The sequence below is a fragment of the Saccostrea cucullata genome, unplaced genomic scaffold (assembly GCF_032062105.1).
Source record: "Saccostrea cucullata isolate Sc308-1 unplaced genomic scaffold, CSIRO_AGI_Scuc_v1 ctg14030, whole genome shotgun sequence".
Lineage (NCBI taxonomy): Eukaryota > Metazoa > Mollusca > Bivalvia > Ostreida > Ostreidae > Saccostrea > Saccostrea cuccullata.
In genome coordinates this window covers 1-16,803 of record NW_026920304.1, presented here as the reverse complement: position 1 = coordinate 16,803, position 16,803 = coordinate 1, and the positions used below count along the sequence as shown (strand labels likewise).

General features: G+C 30.9%; 1 protein-coding gene across 1 annotated transcript; it reads left to right on the top strand.

The window, feature by feature from the left end:
* Positions 1–9,748: 9,748 nt before the first annotated feature.
* LOC134246641 (uncharacterized) lies at positions 9,749–10,822 on the top strand (the record flags this gene model as incomplete). Its single annotated transcript, XM_062729014.1, has 2 exons — positions 9,749–9,910; positions 10,023–10,822. Coding segments are annotated over 2 exons (962 nt in total), but the record flags the coding sequence as incomplete, so codon positions are not given.
* Between the last annotated feature and the right edge of the window lie 5,981 nt (positions 10,823–16,803).

The following is a 16,803-nucleotide window of genomic DNA, read 5'->3' as shown; positions in this document are numbered from 1 at the left end:
AACTAATTTGAATAATATTTGTTGTTGATCATATGAGAAAATAGATTTAAAGCCATATATGGCTTAATTGATAAAAAAAAAAAAAATTCTAAAAATTTAAAAACAATAAAGAAATATAGTTAATAATTTTAAAATTTAAAACTTTCATACAATTCGAACACGGAGAACACGTCGTTTCAACTAATAAAACGATTTTATCTTCTCTGTAATGTGCTATTTAAATCTTTTGTATTTTCTTCCGAGTGGAAAAATTCCCGAAATAAATTAAATTGTGTATTTTAAAGAAATTTGACTTAGATTTTGTAATTTACGGAAAAGTTCTATCTTTATATAAAGTAATGATACAAATAATAAGTTCTTATACTTTTAGTCTAATAATTTTCCTGTACATACGACATATATGGCTTTAAAAAGTTCCAAAGGGTTTAAAAAAACCCCCCCGTTTAAAACCTAATTTACATCATTAATTGAATTCTGTTGTTTAATTTCAGACTGGAAATAATTATGAATATGAAATACATGTACCTATAAGATAAACCCCATGGGTCACATGTTCACTTGAGAATATTATGCTCAATTTGATGAGTACATGGAGGCCCTATTATGTAAATTATTAAATTATATTGACTTTTTCTTTGGTAAAGCCTAATTTTGAGGGTGTATTTAGAGGCAAACACCTTAGTGCGGGTTTCTTCTCATGACAGCATCTAGTTTTTGAAATAATCGTCTTGCTATATTTTTTATGCCTTCAATACCATTGGCTAATTTTGAACAAAAAATATTAAAAGTAAATGGTAAGGGGTTTTGAATTCATATTACAAACAATAAAAAAACTGCACTTTCAAAGTATTTTTTTACCCTTCTTCTCAAGTGTATTTGTATATGAATGTTACAGTGTATTTAGAGTGAAACGGATAACAAAATGACTTCTGCAAGCGGGATTATGCTAATGTGCACATGAATTTTATAGGAAACCTGTATGGTGTGTAAGAGATAGAGGATAAAAAAAGAAAGTAGAAAAAATTTTTAAAATGGGGACAGGTTGGGGGGAAAAGACGTGCATGAGGCCGGGGTTGGAAAGATAAAAATGGGAATTTTATTTACAAAGATATATAACTTCAATTTTCAAATCCTTTTTGAAATGATACCTTTTACATAATTTTATTCAAATTTTATCCAAAAAGATAACACTCTACATGTACATATGTACGTAAAGTTTGATTGTATTTTACCCTATACTTACCCTTAAAGTCTGTAAAAGGTAAAATCACTAACGTCTCCGGTTAAATGTATATTAAAATTATGTACTTAAATGATCTATCTGGGGGTATGTTTTAAACAATAAGTGTGACGCCACAACGGAAACAAACTCCCCAACAATATATGCATACACTTTGCCCATTCAGTTTAAAATTATCTCTTATTTTTGATTTTTAAAACCTTTTTTTGTTAAATATTAAAAATACCTATTCAGAAAGTAAAAGAGAAGACTAGCAAAAATTTAAAAATTGTCTTTCTTATAGATATTGTGATTTTAATGCCAATATCAGTATAGAGTTACCATTCCCCCCAACCCCCCAACCCCACCCCCTGCTTCTACTTCTTATACATACACGTCAAATTAATCACAGAGGCATCTAAAATTATGTATTGTATACGTATATTGCTTCATTTAATTATGAATACTTTTAATAATTTGTTTATATCAGGTGATCAGTGCTCATAAAAATAAATTGAAATGATTTTTTTTATTTATATTGGCAGAGAAGTTCTAGTAGTATATATATTTTTAAAAAACTTACAAACAGAACAAACCTGTGATGATTCTTTATTATATTCAGGTATTGATTAATCGTGACAAAAGAAATCAATAAAGTTTGGCTATTAAAGTAATTAAACAAAACGTTTGTGCAAAGGAGCTGGATCTTACTTTTTCCCTTTATATCTAAGTAAAGTTGAGCACTTGCAGAATGAACATACTTTACATATACGAAACAAATGTTAAAAAAAAGGGCAATGGCTAGTGTTTTGTCTTTAAGTGAATGTTACTTTCTTTTTCACTGGGAGAGGGGGGTTGCTTTCCCATTAGTAAATCTGCTATTTCATGTAAACACTATTAGTTAAAAAAAACCTACTTATATAAAGGGCGAACTTAAATAATGGGTCTTTTCATTTCAAAGTTTTAGTCGTTGTATGATAGATTTTAATAAAAACATATGACTCTTTCTGTGATAATCAACTTCGAATGCAGTCACGGAATGCTGATTTATTTAATGACAATGGAACACTTCGAACAATCAAAGATAAATTGCTACAGGAAGAAAAAATATAATTAAAATAGTTTGTGACTTCCTGTCAGTGTAAATTTCAAATTTTCAAATGCTTCCTGGATTTGAGTTTATAAATACAATATCAATATGTGTTTATTTTATAATGTATTACAATTTTTTGGACTACTTTTAATATTTTCTTGTTCCTGCACTATAGGTAAAACAATCTGTATCTTAAAAAGGTAAGACTTAATTTACACTTTTAACTTTTAAAAGGGTAACACTATTACAAACACAAGAAATATATAGAAATGTTGAATGACATTCATATGCATGACACCATGTGTAAGTTTGCTACATTCAAAGAAGGAATGCTTTTTACATGAAAATGTTTAACAATACATTTTTTCATATATAGTATATATTTAATTATCTCATATAAACTTAAATTAAAAAGACCTTTCTATTTGTTTTGCTAATCTATATAAAGACGGGGCTTTCCTGTAAATTACACAATTGAGATTAATCGCATTAACGTTTCATAAATATCAGAGATTTAGAACAATAACTGATTTATTTCCGACTAGGATTGAAATATCAGACACAGTTTAAAGTCAACTTAGCCATTGAAGGGTTGGCATATTTAATGATGAAAATTAGTGAAAGTCTCAAATTGAACGTAGATATTATACAATGTAAACCTCCAGTTATTCTAATATTTTTTTTTATTGTTTAGCTCAGATATCCAATATATAGCTTAAGCAGAGTAACCAAGGGGAACTAAATCACAGTGCCCTCCTAGGATCTAATTGCATATACAATGGTTCTATCTCAAAGATTCAAAGACGATTGCTATTTTCAATTTCAAATATTCTTCTTTTCAGAAATGTGACAGGTTCTTTATGTTGTACTAATTATGACAGAGACAGGAACGGGGATTGTAACGGTAAGGTTTTCCTATGTACATGTACTGTAAAGCAGAAAGTTCCCTTGGAGATTAAATTTTGTTGATTTTGTTGCTTGAAAATATCAGGGAAATGAAAGCCAACAGGAAATTGTGGTCTGACTATATGTTGAATAGCGTTACTTTTGAACCAAAAAAAAAATGCCAACAAAATCATTTAAGATACCAAGCCAACGAAATTTTATCCCTTTGAAACTTTTATTTTTCTGTATATGCAAACATTTTATTCAGATTGTTTCTTTTTATAATGTTTCTTCTTATATTTTTTTAACACAGAAATTTACCAAGTAAATGTGATTTCGTAAAGTTATTTGCCCCGTGGGGATGAGGATAGAATAGGTCCTAAGTACCCCCTTGCTTGTCGTAAACGGCAACTAAATGGGGCTGTCCTTCGAATGAAACAGTATAAAACCGAGGCCCCGTGTCACAGCAGGTGTGGCACGATAACAACCCTCCCTGCTCAAGGGCCGTAGGTTCTGAACATAGGCCTGAATTTACTTGCAGCCGATCACCGGCAATGGTGACGTCTCCATATCAGTGAAATATTCTGGAGAAGACGTTAAACAGTATACAATGAATGAATAAATAATCGTAAAGTGATTTTGTAGAATTAGATTACAAATCAGATTTTTTAAAAGTTTTATTACTGAATTCATTGTAATAGATATTGTTGGACTATTATCAATTATCAAATAATTATTAAGTAAGTCACAATGGTAATCTTTACGCTCTATGCATTTATGCTATCACCATAACCTCCATCGTTATCTTTACCAATTCTCCTGCATTTACAACGCTTTGAACGCTTGTTCTAGAGTCGAAGAATGATCGGAGAGTTCGTCCAATCTCTCATAGGTTAAGATCTACTGTGTAACGATATATATTATTCTTTGATAATACCGTAGAAACCAATGTTTCCTATCGTAGGTGTGGCTTAAAAAAGGAAATTCCGTTACTTCTCAAAAGCCATAATTACCCTTGAATACAGGTCTAAAATTTGTAGTATTCCGCCGACAAGTGGTTGTTTCATTTTCCCAGAAACTTTTAATAAACAACGCATTTTCTATATGGGTCATTTTCAAAAAAGGTCCATTTTTAAATGACATATTTTTGAAAATTGAAAGTGGTTTTACTATGATTTTACAACTTTCTTTGAATAATTTAGTAATAAACTCATAAAATCCACTGTATTGCATAAAAGAAAATATTTCTTTTAAAAATATTGAACATTTTATTAGTCATTTAAATTTTATTGTCCTTCCTGTTACTTTCATAAAAAGAGCTGTAAAATTCTATTTCAAATTTTTTATCAAATAATCTTTTGTACATCGTTTAAAAATGAAAAATATATCATTGAATGCCAAGATGTTTGACATTCATCTAATATATGAGCGTTTAAAAGCATGTCAAACTACCATACACCAAACAGAAGAAAATTTATGGGCTTTTCTCATGAAAAGCCTTATTGCTGAATATTTATATGCTATAGTTGAAATAACATTCTTGTACATTATTTTTGTGATTAGAATAAACAGTTACAGAAAGTTATTTAAACAGGTGCTCTGCCAAAGCAATTATAACTAGGAAAATATACTGGTAACAGTAAGGACTCGGGTAACAAAATCAGTAAAAGGATGGACAAAACAGTGTAACAGGATGGACAATGAAATCTACATTTTAAATAAAAATGGATTTTTTAAACTTTATTGGTTAGGAAAAGAAAATAAATGTAGAATAAAACTAAAGTTAGCTCGTTGCAAAGCAACAAGTACATTTGCATATATTTTGACAGGAAGTAACTTTCATTAAAAAAAAAGAGTAATGAGAGTCCAAAAATGGGTTAATCCTCCAAATGATGTAAAAGTATTGCAAAATTAAGCCATTCTTTGATACTTCCGGTTTGGCCGGAAGTGGATGAATGAAAAATTAATATCTAAGCTTCTAGTGACACATGTTACCAAAGCCTACTCAAAAACGGCAAAAATATGCATTTTCTGACTACTTCCGATTCGACCGGACGTGACGTCGCCGGACATATTTTGACGACCCCATTAGATAAAGCTTGATATTCTCAATACTTTTGACATATCTTGGAAAAAACTCTTTTGGGTCCTCTAGGTCCCTTAATTTGGCTCAGCCCTTTTTTAGCATATCATTTGAAAGATCTTCTAATTCTGCACAAATTATGTTCTATATTTTCGCAAACTATTTTTAGTTTAGAAGATAAAAAGAAAAATATGAATAATTTTTGGTTCTTTTAAGCGTTCTAATTTTTTACCCCTACATAACGCCATTTTGAATAAAGAAATCGAAAATCAAAAACCGATGTGCACAACTTCAATCCTTCTATTATCTAAATTCAGTAGAATTTCAGCTCCAGCTAGCCGTCTCTCTGAGCCTTTGTCTGGAAACGAAAGCCTATAAATTTTCCTTTAAAGGGAAATAACTCAAAACCGGAAGTGGCTTTTTGAAATTTTTCACAGCATTCTGTTAGAATTTCTTAACGTCTATAACGTCTGAAAATTTGAGCGAAATACGTTGAGAAATGAGCGAGATATGTAGGCCTCAAAGTTGCGGTCTAGGAAGCAGAAGAAAAAAAAGAAGAATAACTAGATGAAACTCGTTGCGAGCAACGAGAGGTCTTCCGTCCGATTCAGGAAAAAAAACGTAAAATCGAGCTGAAAAGTAAAAAAAAAAAAGATTTGCACACAAGGGGGATTGAACCAAAGTCGCCACATGAAATTCCAATGCACTAAATATTACGCTATCGGGACCTCTACTCTTAATCTACTTGTATAGTAGAAACAGTGTTCTCTCTTAAAATTATGAAAGGTGGGTCACTATTCAAATTTTCAGCGCCAATGCCACGAATTAATCTTCGCCCCCTTTTCTTTTGGAATGTCTATTAAATAGTTGTGATAGCTTCAATGAAATTAATAAAAAGAACGTTCTTGTAGCCTAAGATTCGAAGTTTAGAAAGTATGTTTAACACATTTTACAATTTCCATATTGTATATATGGATGTAACACTAAAGCGGTGAAACGGATATAATTTTTTTTTCAATTTCCTGGTTTATCCTCAAGTGAAATATCCCAAATAGTTAATCGAAAAAGGTTGAAAAGTTTGCCGGAAAACATGGCTCGCCCTACGACTGTCAGGAATCCGATATCATTTATGCTCAATAACTTGAATCAGGTCTTTAAGACAAGAATGCTAAAATAAACTCCATGAAGCGATCTTTAAAAAAAATCGTTTTCTTATTTTTGTCTAATTTATTAGTTTAATATGACACAAGTGTGCATAGGAAAAACAGTGGTTAATATTTATACTGACAAAATTAATTGATATTCTTTTTTGAGAAAGTATTACTTATAAGTATGATTTAAGATCTGTTTTTCGGCGATGCACAAGAGATATTAGGTATCGAATTTCATTTGCACATTTAGTCTTTTCTTTTTCTTCTTTGAGAACCAGCCAAAACCAATTATAGAAGACGTTGAGACGACCATGGATTTTAACTTAGTTTGACACAGAACTGCAACGTAAATACGACGTGACAATTCCATGTATTCCTTTGTCTTTCATTTATTCTTATGTTACTTTCGTTCAAGCAAACGCTCGGCTGCCTCCGTAAACACCTATTGCGAAATGTCGGCGTTGACAGAGACAGCCGCCATTTTGGACCCGCTTCAGATTTTTGAATGCTAATATCTAGAGTTTAGATTTATCAACATTCAAACAAATTATATAGTAAGCATTACGAGGAGGGTTTCTATTAACATACCAAAAATAAATAAAAAATACTGAAAAACAAAAAAGTTGGAAAATACGATTTTTTTAAATTTGCATCTCGTAACGACCGGAAGTATTGACAACGCACGGGAAGGTAATTCTGCAAACCACAAAGTGACAAACTTTTGTCTCCAATAAGTCTCCAGATCATATCTTTAGCCATTTTCGAGAAAAAGGGGCGACAAAATTGCATTTTAAAATCAGGAAATTGTCAATAACTTGGCACCAGAAGCGAATTTTCCAAATTTTTCTACAGATGTAACAACTTCATATAATCAGACATATTTTGTGTAAGTTTCATGATAAACTGCTGAATAGTTTTCGAGAAATCGCCTGCACAAAATTTTGTCAAAAAAAAGAATAATAATAATAATAATAAGAATAATAATAAGAAACAATAGAATCACTATAAGGTCTTCCGTGAAGACGGAAGACCTTAATAATCTTTACCATCAGAATCAGTAGAAGGTCTTCCGTTGGAAACGGAAGACCTTAAAAATGATTTTGTCAAATCTGGCAAATTTTAGACAATAAAAGACATTTATGTCCATCCTGTTACGAAATTTAATTGTAAAGTGCTATTAAAATATTTATCATTTCAATTTTTGTTTATTAAAGGTACTCTATGCTGTTGCAAAACTAAAAATTTTTCATAATTGTAAGAAAAACAAATGATAAAACTTAAATTGGTATATAAATACCAGGATAATTTGTCCCTCCTGTTACAATTTTTGTCCATTCTGTTACAAGAGTGCATGTTTAAATAGTAATGGCACTATTTGAAGCACTAACATATTTCAATATGATTTACGAAGTTTTTTAACATGTGTTATTAAACTTATATTACTTAGAAAAATAAAAGTAATTGTTTTTATTGTTAAAACTCAAGATATGGAGTCACAGGGTTGTTTTACAAAAGAACTTACGACTAAGACCAAAAACTTCGGATTATTGTAAAATTTTGCAAAATTAATAATATTCTTTTAAATTGTCTGTGTGAAAATATCTTACCACATTCTTTTTTAAAATGTTTAAAATAATTTTCGATATGATGTTAATTAAAAAGTTATATGAATAATCATACTTGGTCCTAAGACGTAAGTCCTTTTGTAAAACGGGCCCCAGTTTTCCTTACTGTTACCATATTAATGGTAACAGAAATAACAGTAACAGGATGGACGTTTCTCATATAAATCACCCGTTATTTAGTATAACGTACTCTTTTTGCATCATCGAGACATTGACACAATTTCTTTGTAGGTTAGTTAATCTAACTGTTTTAGTAGAATAAACAATTTCAAAGAGTACTTGCATATTAAGAAGGTAACAGATATGACATGTTTTCATTATACTATACCAAGAAGACAAACTTATCGACCTTTGAACCCTTTCTTTAATCACTTTCAAATCATGGCGGTCATAAACTTGAGACAACAGAAAATGATTATATATGTGGATCATGAAAACAGTTCAGAAAAGTGAGATAACTTTTATTTTAACATTTTCTTTTTGGTAACAGGAATGACATAAACGCGAGGGACATGTCACTTCCTGTATGTTAAATGCACAATACTAGTATTTAGTGGGCGGCATAAGTAAAACAATCATTTTAAATTAATCTATAAATAAATTCAATGAATATGAGGTGCAAAATTTGTACATATCTTCACATGGTTATTTTTTCCCTTACATTTAAATAAGCACGTTATTACATTTTTGTTAATGTGACATGTTACTGTTAAATTTTACTCGGAATGCATAGAATATCTTTTGATAAAACACCTCGGAGATGATCATAAAATAACTTATAAGCTGTATGACCACGTACATTAACCAATGGGAAAAAACTTTCACTCTAAAAATGATATGTTTTTCCTGTTTTTCTGATCAAAAGATAAAAAAGTGGACTTTTTTTGAAAATGACCCATATCAAGGATTTCCAAGTTGTTAAAAAGAAAGAAAGACGACGTACGCTAACTCTCTCTATTCCCGCCTACATTTTACACTTATTTAATTCAATATTAATGACAATTTGACCATTAAATCTTTGTTGAATGAAAAGATGAATTCAATTATTATTGATAAATAATTTTAATACCAATGTAAAATAGTTAATTATCCCTTATTTTGCTCCTTAACAAGGGGGAAAAGACGATATATATTTTTCGTCTAAACTGAGCTTTACACCATCATCGTATTTTAAAATATCTCTGAATGTGGATAAGTGTTCCTTACCTCTTTTCGTATGTTTTAAGCATACGAAATTAAACATATATCATTAATAAAATACTATGTTTTAGTTTTAAACCCCTTTGAAATTGTTGAAAAATTATAACTTTTGTCACTTTTTGGTCATTAAACGTATGTCCCCCTGCCCGTGTAACAAAATAAGCTTTGGCATGAATTTGTGAAATGACAGTCTATATTACCTGTGTAAAGGAATTTTTCTTTCACGGGGGGGGGGATCTATTAAAAATATTTTCTGTTGATTACTATATTGAAAAACGCGAGTTTTACCAAAATTATAGGGTTATTTCTCTTTGTTTTCCCAAATAAGTAATGTGATAATGGAAATTCATATCAATATGTGATTAAATATAAAGATGGAAAATTATTTAAAATATATTAACTTTTGAAAATTGACTTTGAGGTAAGGGGAAGAACAATGCTTTCGTTGTAGTTCTTTCAAAAAAGCAATATCTCTATTAAATATTATTTTAGTATGTGCCCGTGGATACTTTGGGAAAATTTGTGATACAGTTTGTCCACGTGGAAAATTTGGTGAAGGCTGTGCAGGGGAGTGCACGTGCTCTCCAAAGGATTGCGACCACGTGAGCGGATGTCCTCTTATAAGCCAGCTTACAACCACACAGGCAGTTACAGGTAAAAACTGAATGCATTTGTTAATTTAATTAAGCTAGAAAGACGATTTTAAATGCAAAATGGTATAAATTTTACACTAATTCCATTTTATCTATTTCCCCTTTACATCAAGGGCTTCATCTGACAAAAATACATACTTCTACACCATCAGTGTCATCAGGAATAATAATAACTAAGCTTCCTATCTCTACCACAGAGAGTTACAAAATATCAACATCACCAACGCTAAAGCCGTATATAACAATAAAAAGCAGAACAATTTTGTACTCATCAGAGATACAAACAACAGAAATACCTACTGATAGAACTACCGCGGGACAGTTTAACAGTAATTATACAATCCTGGGTGTAGGATTGATATTAGCTATTCTTCTGATAGTTATCATTGTACAGCTTCGATTGAGATCAAAATCTTCACACAAAACAATTTCAAAGAAAGAAAGGGGAGAAAACAATGAAATAAATGTATTGAGTGACTCCTCAAGAAAGCCATTGGACATCGATATAAAACAGTATAGCAGGTTAAAGGAGGAGAAGGTTAAAGGTCACGTGTATCAGCGTGTTGAGTCTGAGTATCAGGAAATTGATGAATGTTTAGAAATGGTGGACAATCCATCTGTGCTCAAAAGTGGTCCTCGGTCAAAAATGGACACGACAAGTGAAAGTAGTTGTTTGGAAAATTATATAGAACCTGTTATTTCAACAGAAACTATTAGAAGACAACGGCATTCGTACATAGAAATATTGGATACAGAAGTGTATACCAGAGATGACAACTTAATTGATAGATCTAATGAAAACTCAAGTAAATCATCGTCTTCATATGATGATGTGATAATCGAAGGTTCCACAGTTTCACCGGAAATAGCTCACAGAGATGACAATACTTATCTTGATGTTCTCTTTGAATGATAAGTATCAAGCCATCAAAGCCTGATGGAAACCATAACAGCCAATTCGCCAAAAGACACACGGTCTCACTTTAAAATTTGAAACTCGTCATAGTAATCTCAATGATTCACCTCTCTGTTATAAAAGTCAATCGTCCATTCCGTTTGTGTTTAAAAAAGCTGTAATTAATAACGTAAATTTTCAAAACTTTCCGTATGTAGAAACTGTACTGTTGTTTATTTTCTGACGTCCCTCTCGAGAATTTTTTACTCATATGGAAAAGAAACTGTATGGAAAAACAATGTAACGATTCCTTAGAATTAAATTGATTTGAACACTACAAGTCCATGTAAGACTTTTTAGTTTCTAATAATAAGATGAAAAGAATATTTTCAATAAAATAATGTTGTCAAAAACTCATAATTTTTGAAAATTTTAAATTGTAAGATTAATGTTAAATTTAACGTTTTTGTTGTAAATCAAGATTTTGATGATTAATATTCATGTTTATTAATGTTTTCTATTATTGGTGTTTTCTGTTTTCTTTTATCTTTTTATATTACATCCTTTTAACAATATCCATTGAAATATATGTTTATGTAACATTAATTATAATATTATATTTTGTCCTTGTGACTTTTTTCTTTACATGCATGTATGTTTATTGTTTCAGGTCACTGAGAAAAAAAATCATAATCCATATCTGGTAGATATTTTCTTATAGTCTGGTCCTGATTTTTAAAAAGAAGGCTAGAAATAACTTCTAACGGCAAATAATTATTATTTGGTCCAGCATAGTTCTTCAACCTATTTCGAGTATGCTGAGTCCGAAAAAATATGCTGGCCTTCATGAAAATGGCGTTAAAGAGGTCAAAATGGCGATTCAAAATGGCGGACATCCAATTTTTCTAATTTTCTCTTAATGTCCTTCAAAATGGAGAAGTAATGAGTGAATATCTAACTGACTGTAATAAAACTATTAAAATAATAATAATAATAGGTTGCTAACATTAGTAGTTAAACTCAGAAAATTAGTTGTTTCTACACTTAATTCGAATTTTCTATGTTTTTTTTTTTTTTTTTGTCTATTTTTTCTATATTTTTATTTGTTCAGGATTTTACATTTGCAAATATCCATACACTGCGGATTTGTAATTTTCCCCTGTACATCTAAATATTCTACGACTGAATAATGGTGCAGCTGTAAGTTAAAAGTCAAAATGGCGATTCAAAATGGCGGACATTTATCTTTTTCTTCATATTATTTAATTCTCAATGTCGTTTACATAGGACAAAGGATTTGTGAATATCTTACCGAGCGTAGTACAACTATGTTAAATGACAATAAAACACTAATTTGATCACTTTAAATCGAAAAATTTAGTCGTTTAAATTTGAAATGTGTTAATTAGTTCAAAATGGAAATTCAAATGACGTCTTATTCACTCGAATTTCGTAAAATACCAAATCTGCTTAATTCTGGTTCGTTTTGCAGAAAATAAATTACAGTTTGTTTTTTTTTTATTCATGAAATAATGTTCAAATAAGCAATGAAAATTAGAGGATAATTTTGTTTATGACTTAGGATATTTATATCACAAAATTTTGTTTAATTACTTCTATATTGTTAAAATATATTTTTGACGACAATCCCGAAGACATTGAACCTATAACCTGTCTCACTATGCTTCTTCATATGAAAAGTACAAGAAATAATTGCTGTTTTGAGGACAATACGAAAATTAAGCTACCCCAAGAGCAGTATTCCTCGAGCATTAACGCGAATGATCATTTAGTTGTTGGAAATTCTTGATCTATTATAGTCCAGTGTAGAAAAAAATAAATGTTTATATTTACGTGCAACATAACTTAGTATGATTTTTAAAATTATTGACCACGACCAATTAGATTGCTAGTATTTGTTACATCTTATAAATCTGAATACATTATAATATCCCAATATAAACATATTTATTAAAAATTATCAGTAAAATATACGTAAACCATACATTTTCTTGATTGTCCAGCTCTGATTCTGTGTCCCTAGATTTGCATTTTTTTATTCCCAGTCAAAGATTCAACTGCATTCTCAAATATTTCATGCTGTGAACGGATAATTCTGTATTGAACAATGTAATATATAATTTTTTTTTTTAAAAATTGAAATTTACAAAATCTGAAAGAAGAAAATGTCTGTGTTCAATACCCCCTTTACACAACCTTGTAAAGTTCTTGAAGTGTTCAAGAAAATTTTGTTGTCAAGAGAGTGTTGACTAGATCGAAATCAAGAATGGCTTAGGCCTATTGGTACGAAAGCTTGTAAGTGATATGAATCATGAGAAATCTGCAGGCACTCTTAAATTGCATAATTTTACATCTTTTCTCACCAAAATATGCACACAATGTGATTCCAGATGATAAGGTTTGAGAATTTTCTTGCTAATAGAATCACCCTTCTACCTAAAAGAAAACAAATCTATATGAGGTCACAAGGTCACAAAATAAAGAGCTACATGACTTAAATATCAGAGATTTTTTATACCCCCCCCCCCCCTGCATGAAAAGCGGGAGGGTATAGAGTAATCGGTATGTCCGTCTGTTACGCTTTGGGGTACCCATCTCTTATCTGCAATGTCCATGAATACCACTGCAATACCACTGAATGAAATTTGATGAAACTTTCACAAAATCTTTATAACATATTGCCATTGTGATCTCATATTTTACTTTTTGATCCGATACATATTTTGGGTTTCCCAAAGCAAAACAAGGACACAGTCATTATATTCATATGGGAGACAGGGGTATCATTTAGTGAGCTAATTCCTCACAGTACCTCTAGTTCATTTTGCATAAGGTTTTGGAAACAAAATAGACTTTTAACATTTCAACATAATGTATTGTTCCTGAGTGTTGGTTGATTAATTGTATATTGTTTAACGCCGAGTCAGCAATTTTTCAGCCATGTTTCGGCGGACTATCAGTTTAAATAGTCGGTTTTTGAAGGATTTTGGTTTCTCTGGCGGGCCCCAGTGAGCTTTCTCTTTTTAGATCTACAGAGGAACGATCTTTTACGTGCCAAGGGGGTTGTCATCCTTGACACATGGCACCATTTAACTTCAGTGTTGAAAGTACCAAAATTCCGAAGACAGACTGAAACATATAGCAAATAAAGCTGGAAAAGAAGATGTTAGGAGATAACACTAAGTTCTTATAAATGCTAATCAGCTAGAAAAAAGTGTTCGATGAAATCGGAAAAGAATTTCTTCAGCTATATTTGATGGTGTGCAGAGGAATTTAAAGGTGGAATTGCGAGTTGATGAAAGGATTCAGAGAGTGATTTTAGGTGGACGTGGGGCTCAAAGGCTTTTAAATACGGTCAAGGGGAAAATTTTGAAACTCTTAAGTCGAGTTAGTTTTAACTATTTCCAGAAAAAAATGAATCTTTTCAAGTATGTTTTGTTTGTTCATATTTAATGGACTAATCAATATACAATATATACAATATATATAAAAAACAAACTGTAATTTATTTTTCTGTAAAACGACCCAGAGTTAAGCAATTTCTACGAAATTCGAATGTATAAGACGTTATTTGAATTGCCATTTTGAGCTAATTAACACATTTCTAATTTAAACGACTAAATTTTCCGATTTAAAGTGATCAAATTAGTGTTTTATTGTCATTTAACATAGTTGTACTACGCTCGGTAAGATATTTACTAATCCTTTCTCCTTGGTAAACGACATTAAGAAATAATTTGAAAAAAAAATGAATATCATCCATTTTGAATCTCCATTTAGACTATTAACTTACAGCTGCACCATCATTCAGTTGTAGAATAGTGAGATGCAGAGAGAGAAAAACAAATCCGAAGTGTATGGATATTTGCATAAGTTAAATCCTGAACAAAGCAGAATATAGAACATTAGCCAAAAAATCAGAGAAAATTCCAATTAAGTGTAGGAACAACTAAATGTTCTAAGTTAAACTAATAATGCTAGCATTCTATTATGATTTTTAAACTTGTATTACATTCAGTGAGATATTCACACATTATTCCTCCTTTTTGAACGATTTTTAATGAAAATTAGAAAAATTGGATGTCCGCCATTTTAAATCGCCATTTTGACCTCTTTAACGCCATTTTCATGAAGGCCAGCATATTTTTTCGGACTCAGCATACTCGAAATAGGTTAAAAAACTATGCTGGACCAAATAATAATTATTTGCTGTTAGAAGTATTTTTTTTCTATAAATCGGACCAGACTATAATGGAAAAAACTTTAATCTGCTATTTCACACAAAGATGGCCTAGGCATGAGGGTGTGTTATGACCTTGAGCCGAGGTCATTTAAGTTTAACATCAGAGAAAATTTCATAAATCAATTCTGCTCCATATCTTTCTTATTGAAAAACGTGGTAAGTTTATGTTTTACACCAAAATTGCAATTGTTGATATTCTGAATGTGTGTCATGTCCTTGACCAAATGTCATTTGTGCAAGTATAAGGTCTTCGAAAGAAAATTTGATAATTTCTGCAAGGTCCATATCTTTCTTATGGATAAACTTGGAGGGATCCGTTTTACACAAAGATTGCTTAAGACCTGAGAGTGTGTCATGACTTTAGGACACAAGGTCATTTGTGCGCATTTTTAAGGACACTGGCAGAAACGAATCATAATTCATGCCTAGTCCATATCTTTTAAATAGATAAACATGGCGATTTCCTATTTCACACCAAGATTGCTTATGACTGAGGGTGTGTCGTGAGTTTTAACATAGGTCATTAATGCAAGTTCAAGGTCACTGATAAAAAAGTTTATAAGTTGTGTCTGGTCTTTATCTTTATTGTTTATTTATTTTTTTTAAGCTGCACATTTATTTCATTCATGAAAAAATATGATGAGCTGTTGTTTTTCCACTTAAACGTTTAAATATTTCTCTCTTCTCCTATAGCCATTAAATAATCATAATTTGCCACCTTCCCTGAAAAACCTTGGGGGAGGGTTCTTCGTCCCTATTGGACAGTTATAGTTGATTCAGGCAACGCTTGGTGTGGGTGCGAGCGGTAAACCGGGCTTTTGTTGCAGTGTTCCCAAACGACTTTTCAGGAGTTTCGCATGATATTGGTGACGTTTAGCATACTATTACTCAGTCGTCCTTAGAACTTACTGAACGTTATTTGAGCGATTTTTTTAGACATTCATTTTGATCATTAAGAAAACAATATACATATATTGATTGATTGATTGTATATTGTTTAACGTCCCTCTTGAGAATTTTTCACTTATATGGAGACGTCACCGATGCAGGTGAAGGGCTTCAAAATAAAAAAAAAATGAAATTTCCAAGTTTTACTCAATTTTTTTATGTACCTAATCTTTGATATGTGTACATTAATGGAATAATATTTTAAACAAAAATAGAAACCTGATTTTAAAGATATATTTATTTTTTATTTGGGTAGGGGTATAATGTTTACATCCAATTCTATTTCAAAGAGCTAAGTTCACGAAGTGCAAAAATCCGCCTAGTCATCAAAATAAGTGAAACTTGCTGAAATTATACTCGAAGATTTGTATGTTGTAAAACATTTTATCTTTTAAGAATATCTTTTCTGGTTTTCTTTTACAGCCGTTTCAATTTAGCATTGTTTTCTTAATCAATGCTGTCACGTGATTACATTGACGTTATATGCTTCAACACCGTAACGTTAACGTTTTGTATAAAAATAACACATTATACATTTATGGACTCTTTTGGTGTTGAATATGGTTTGTTATTTCACCAGAAAAATATTCATATTGACCGAGGCGAAGCCGAGGTCAATATGGATATTTTTCTGGTGAATAACAAACCATCTCAACACCAAAAGAGTCCATAATTGTTTTATTATATAGTCGGGATTTGAATACATAAGACATTAAAGGCTTTAAGACGACACCATTTTCATTTGCGATATTCCATTGTTGTAAATAAAAAAAATCTCCAGATTACT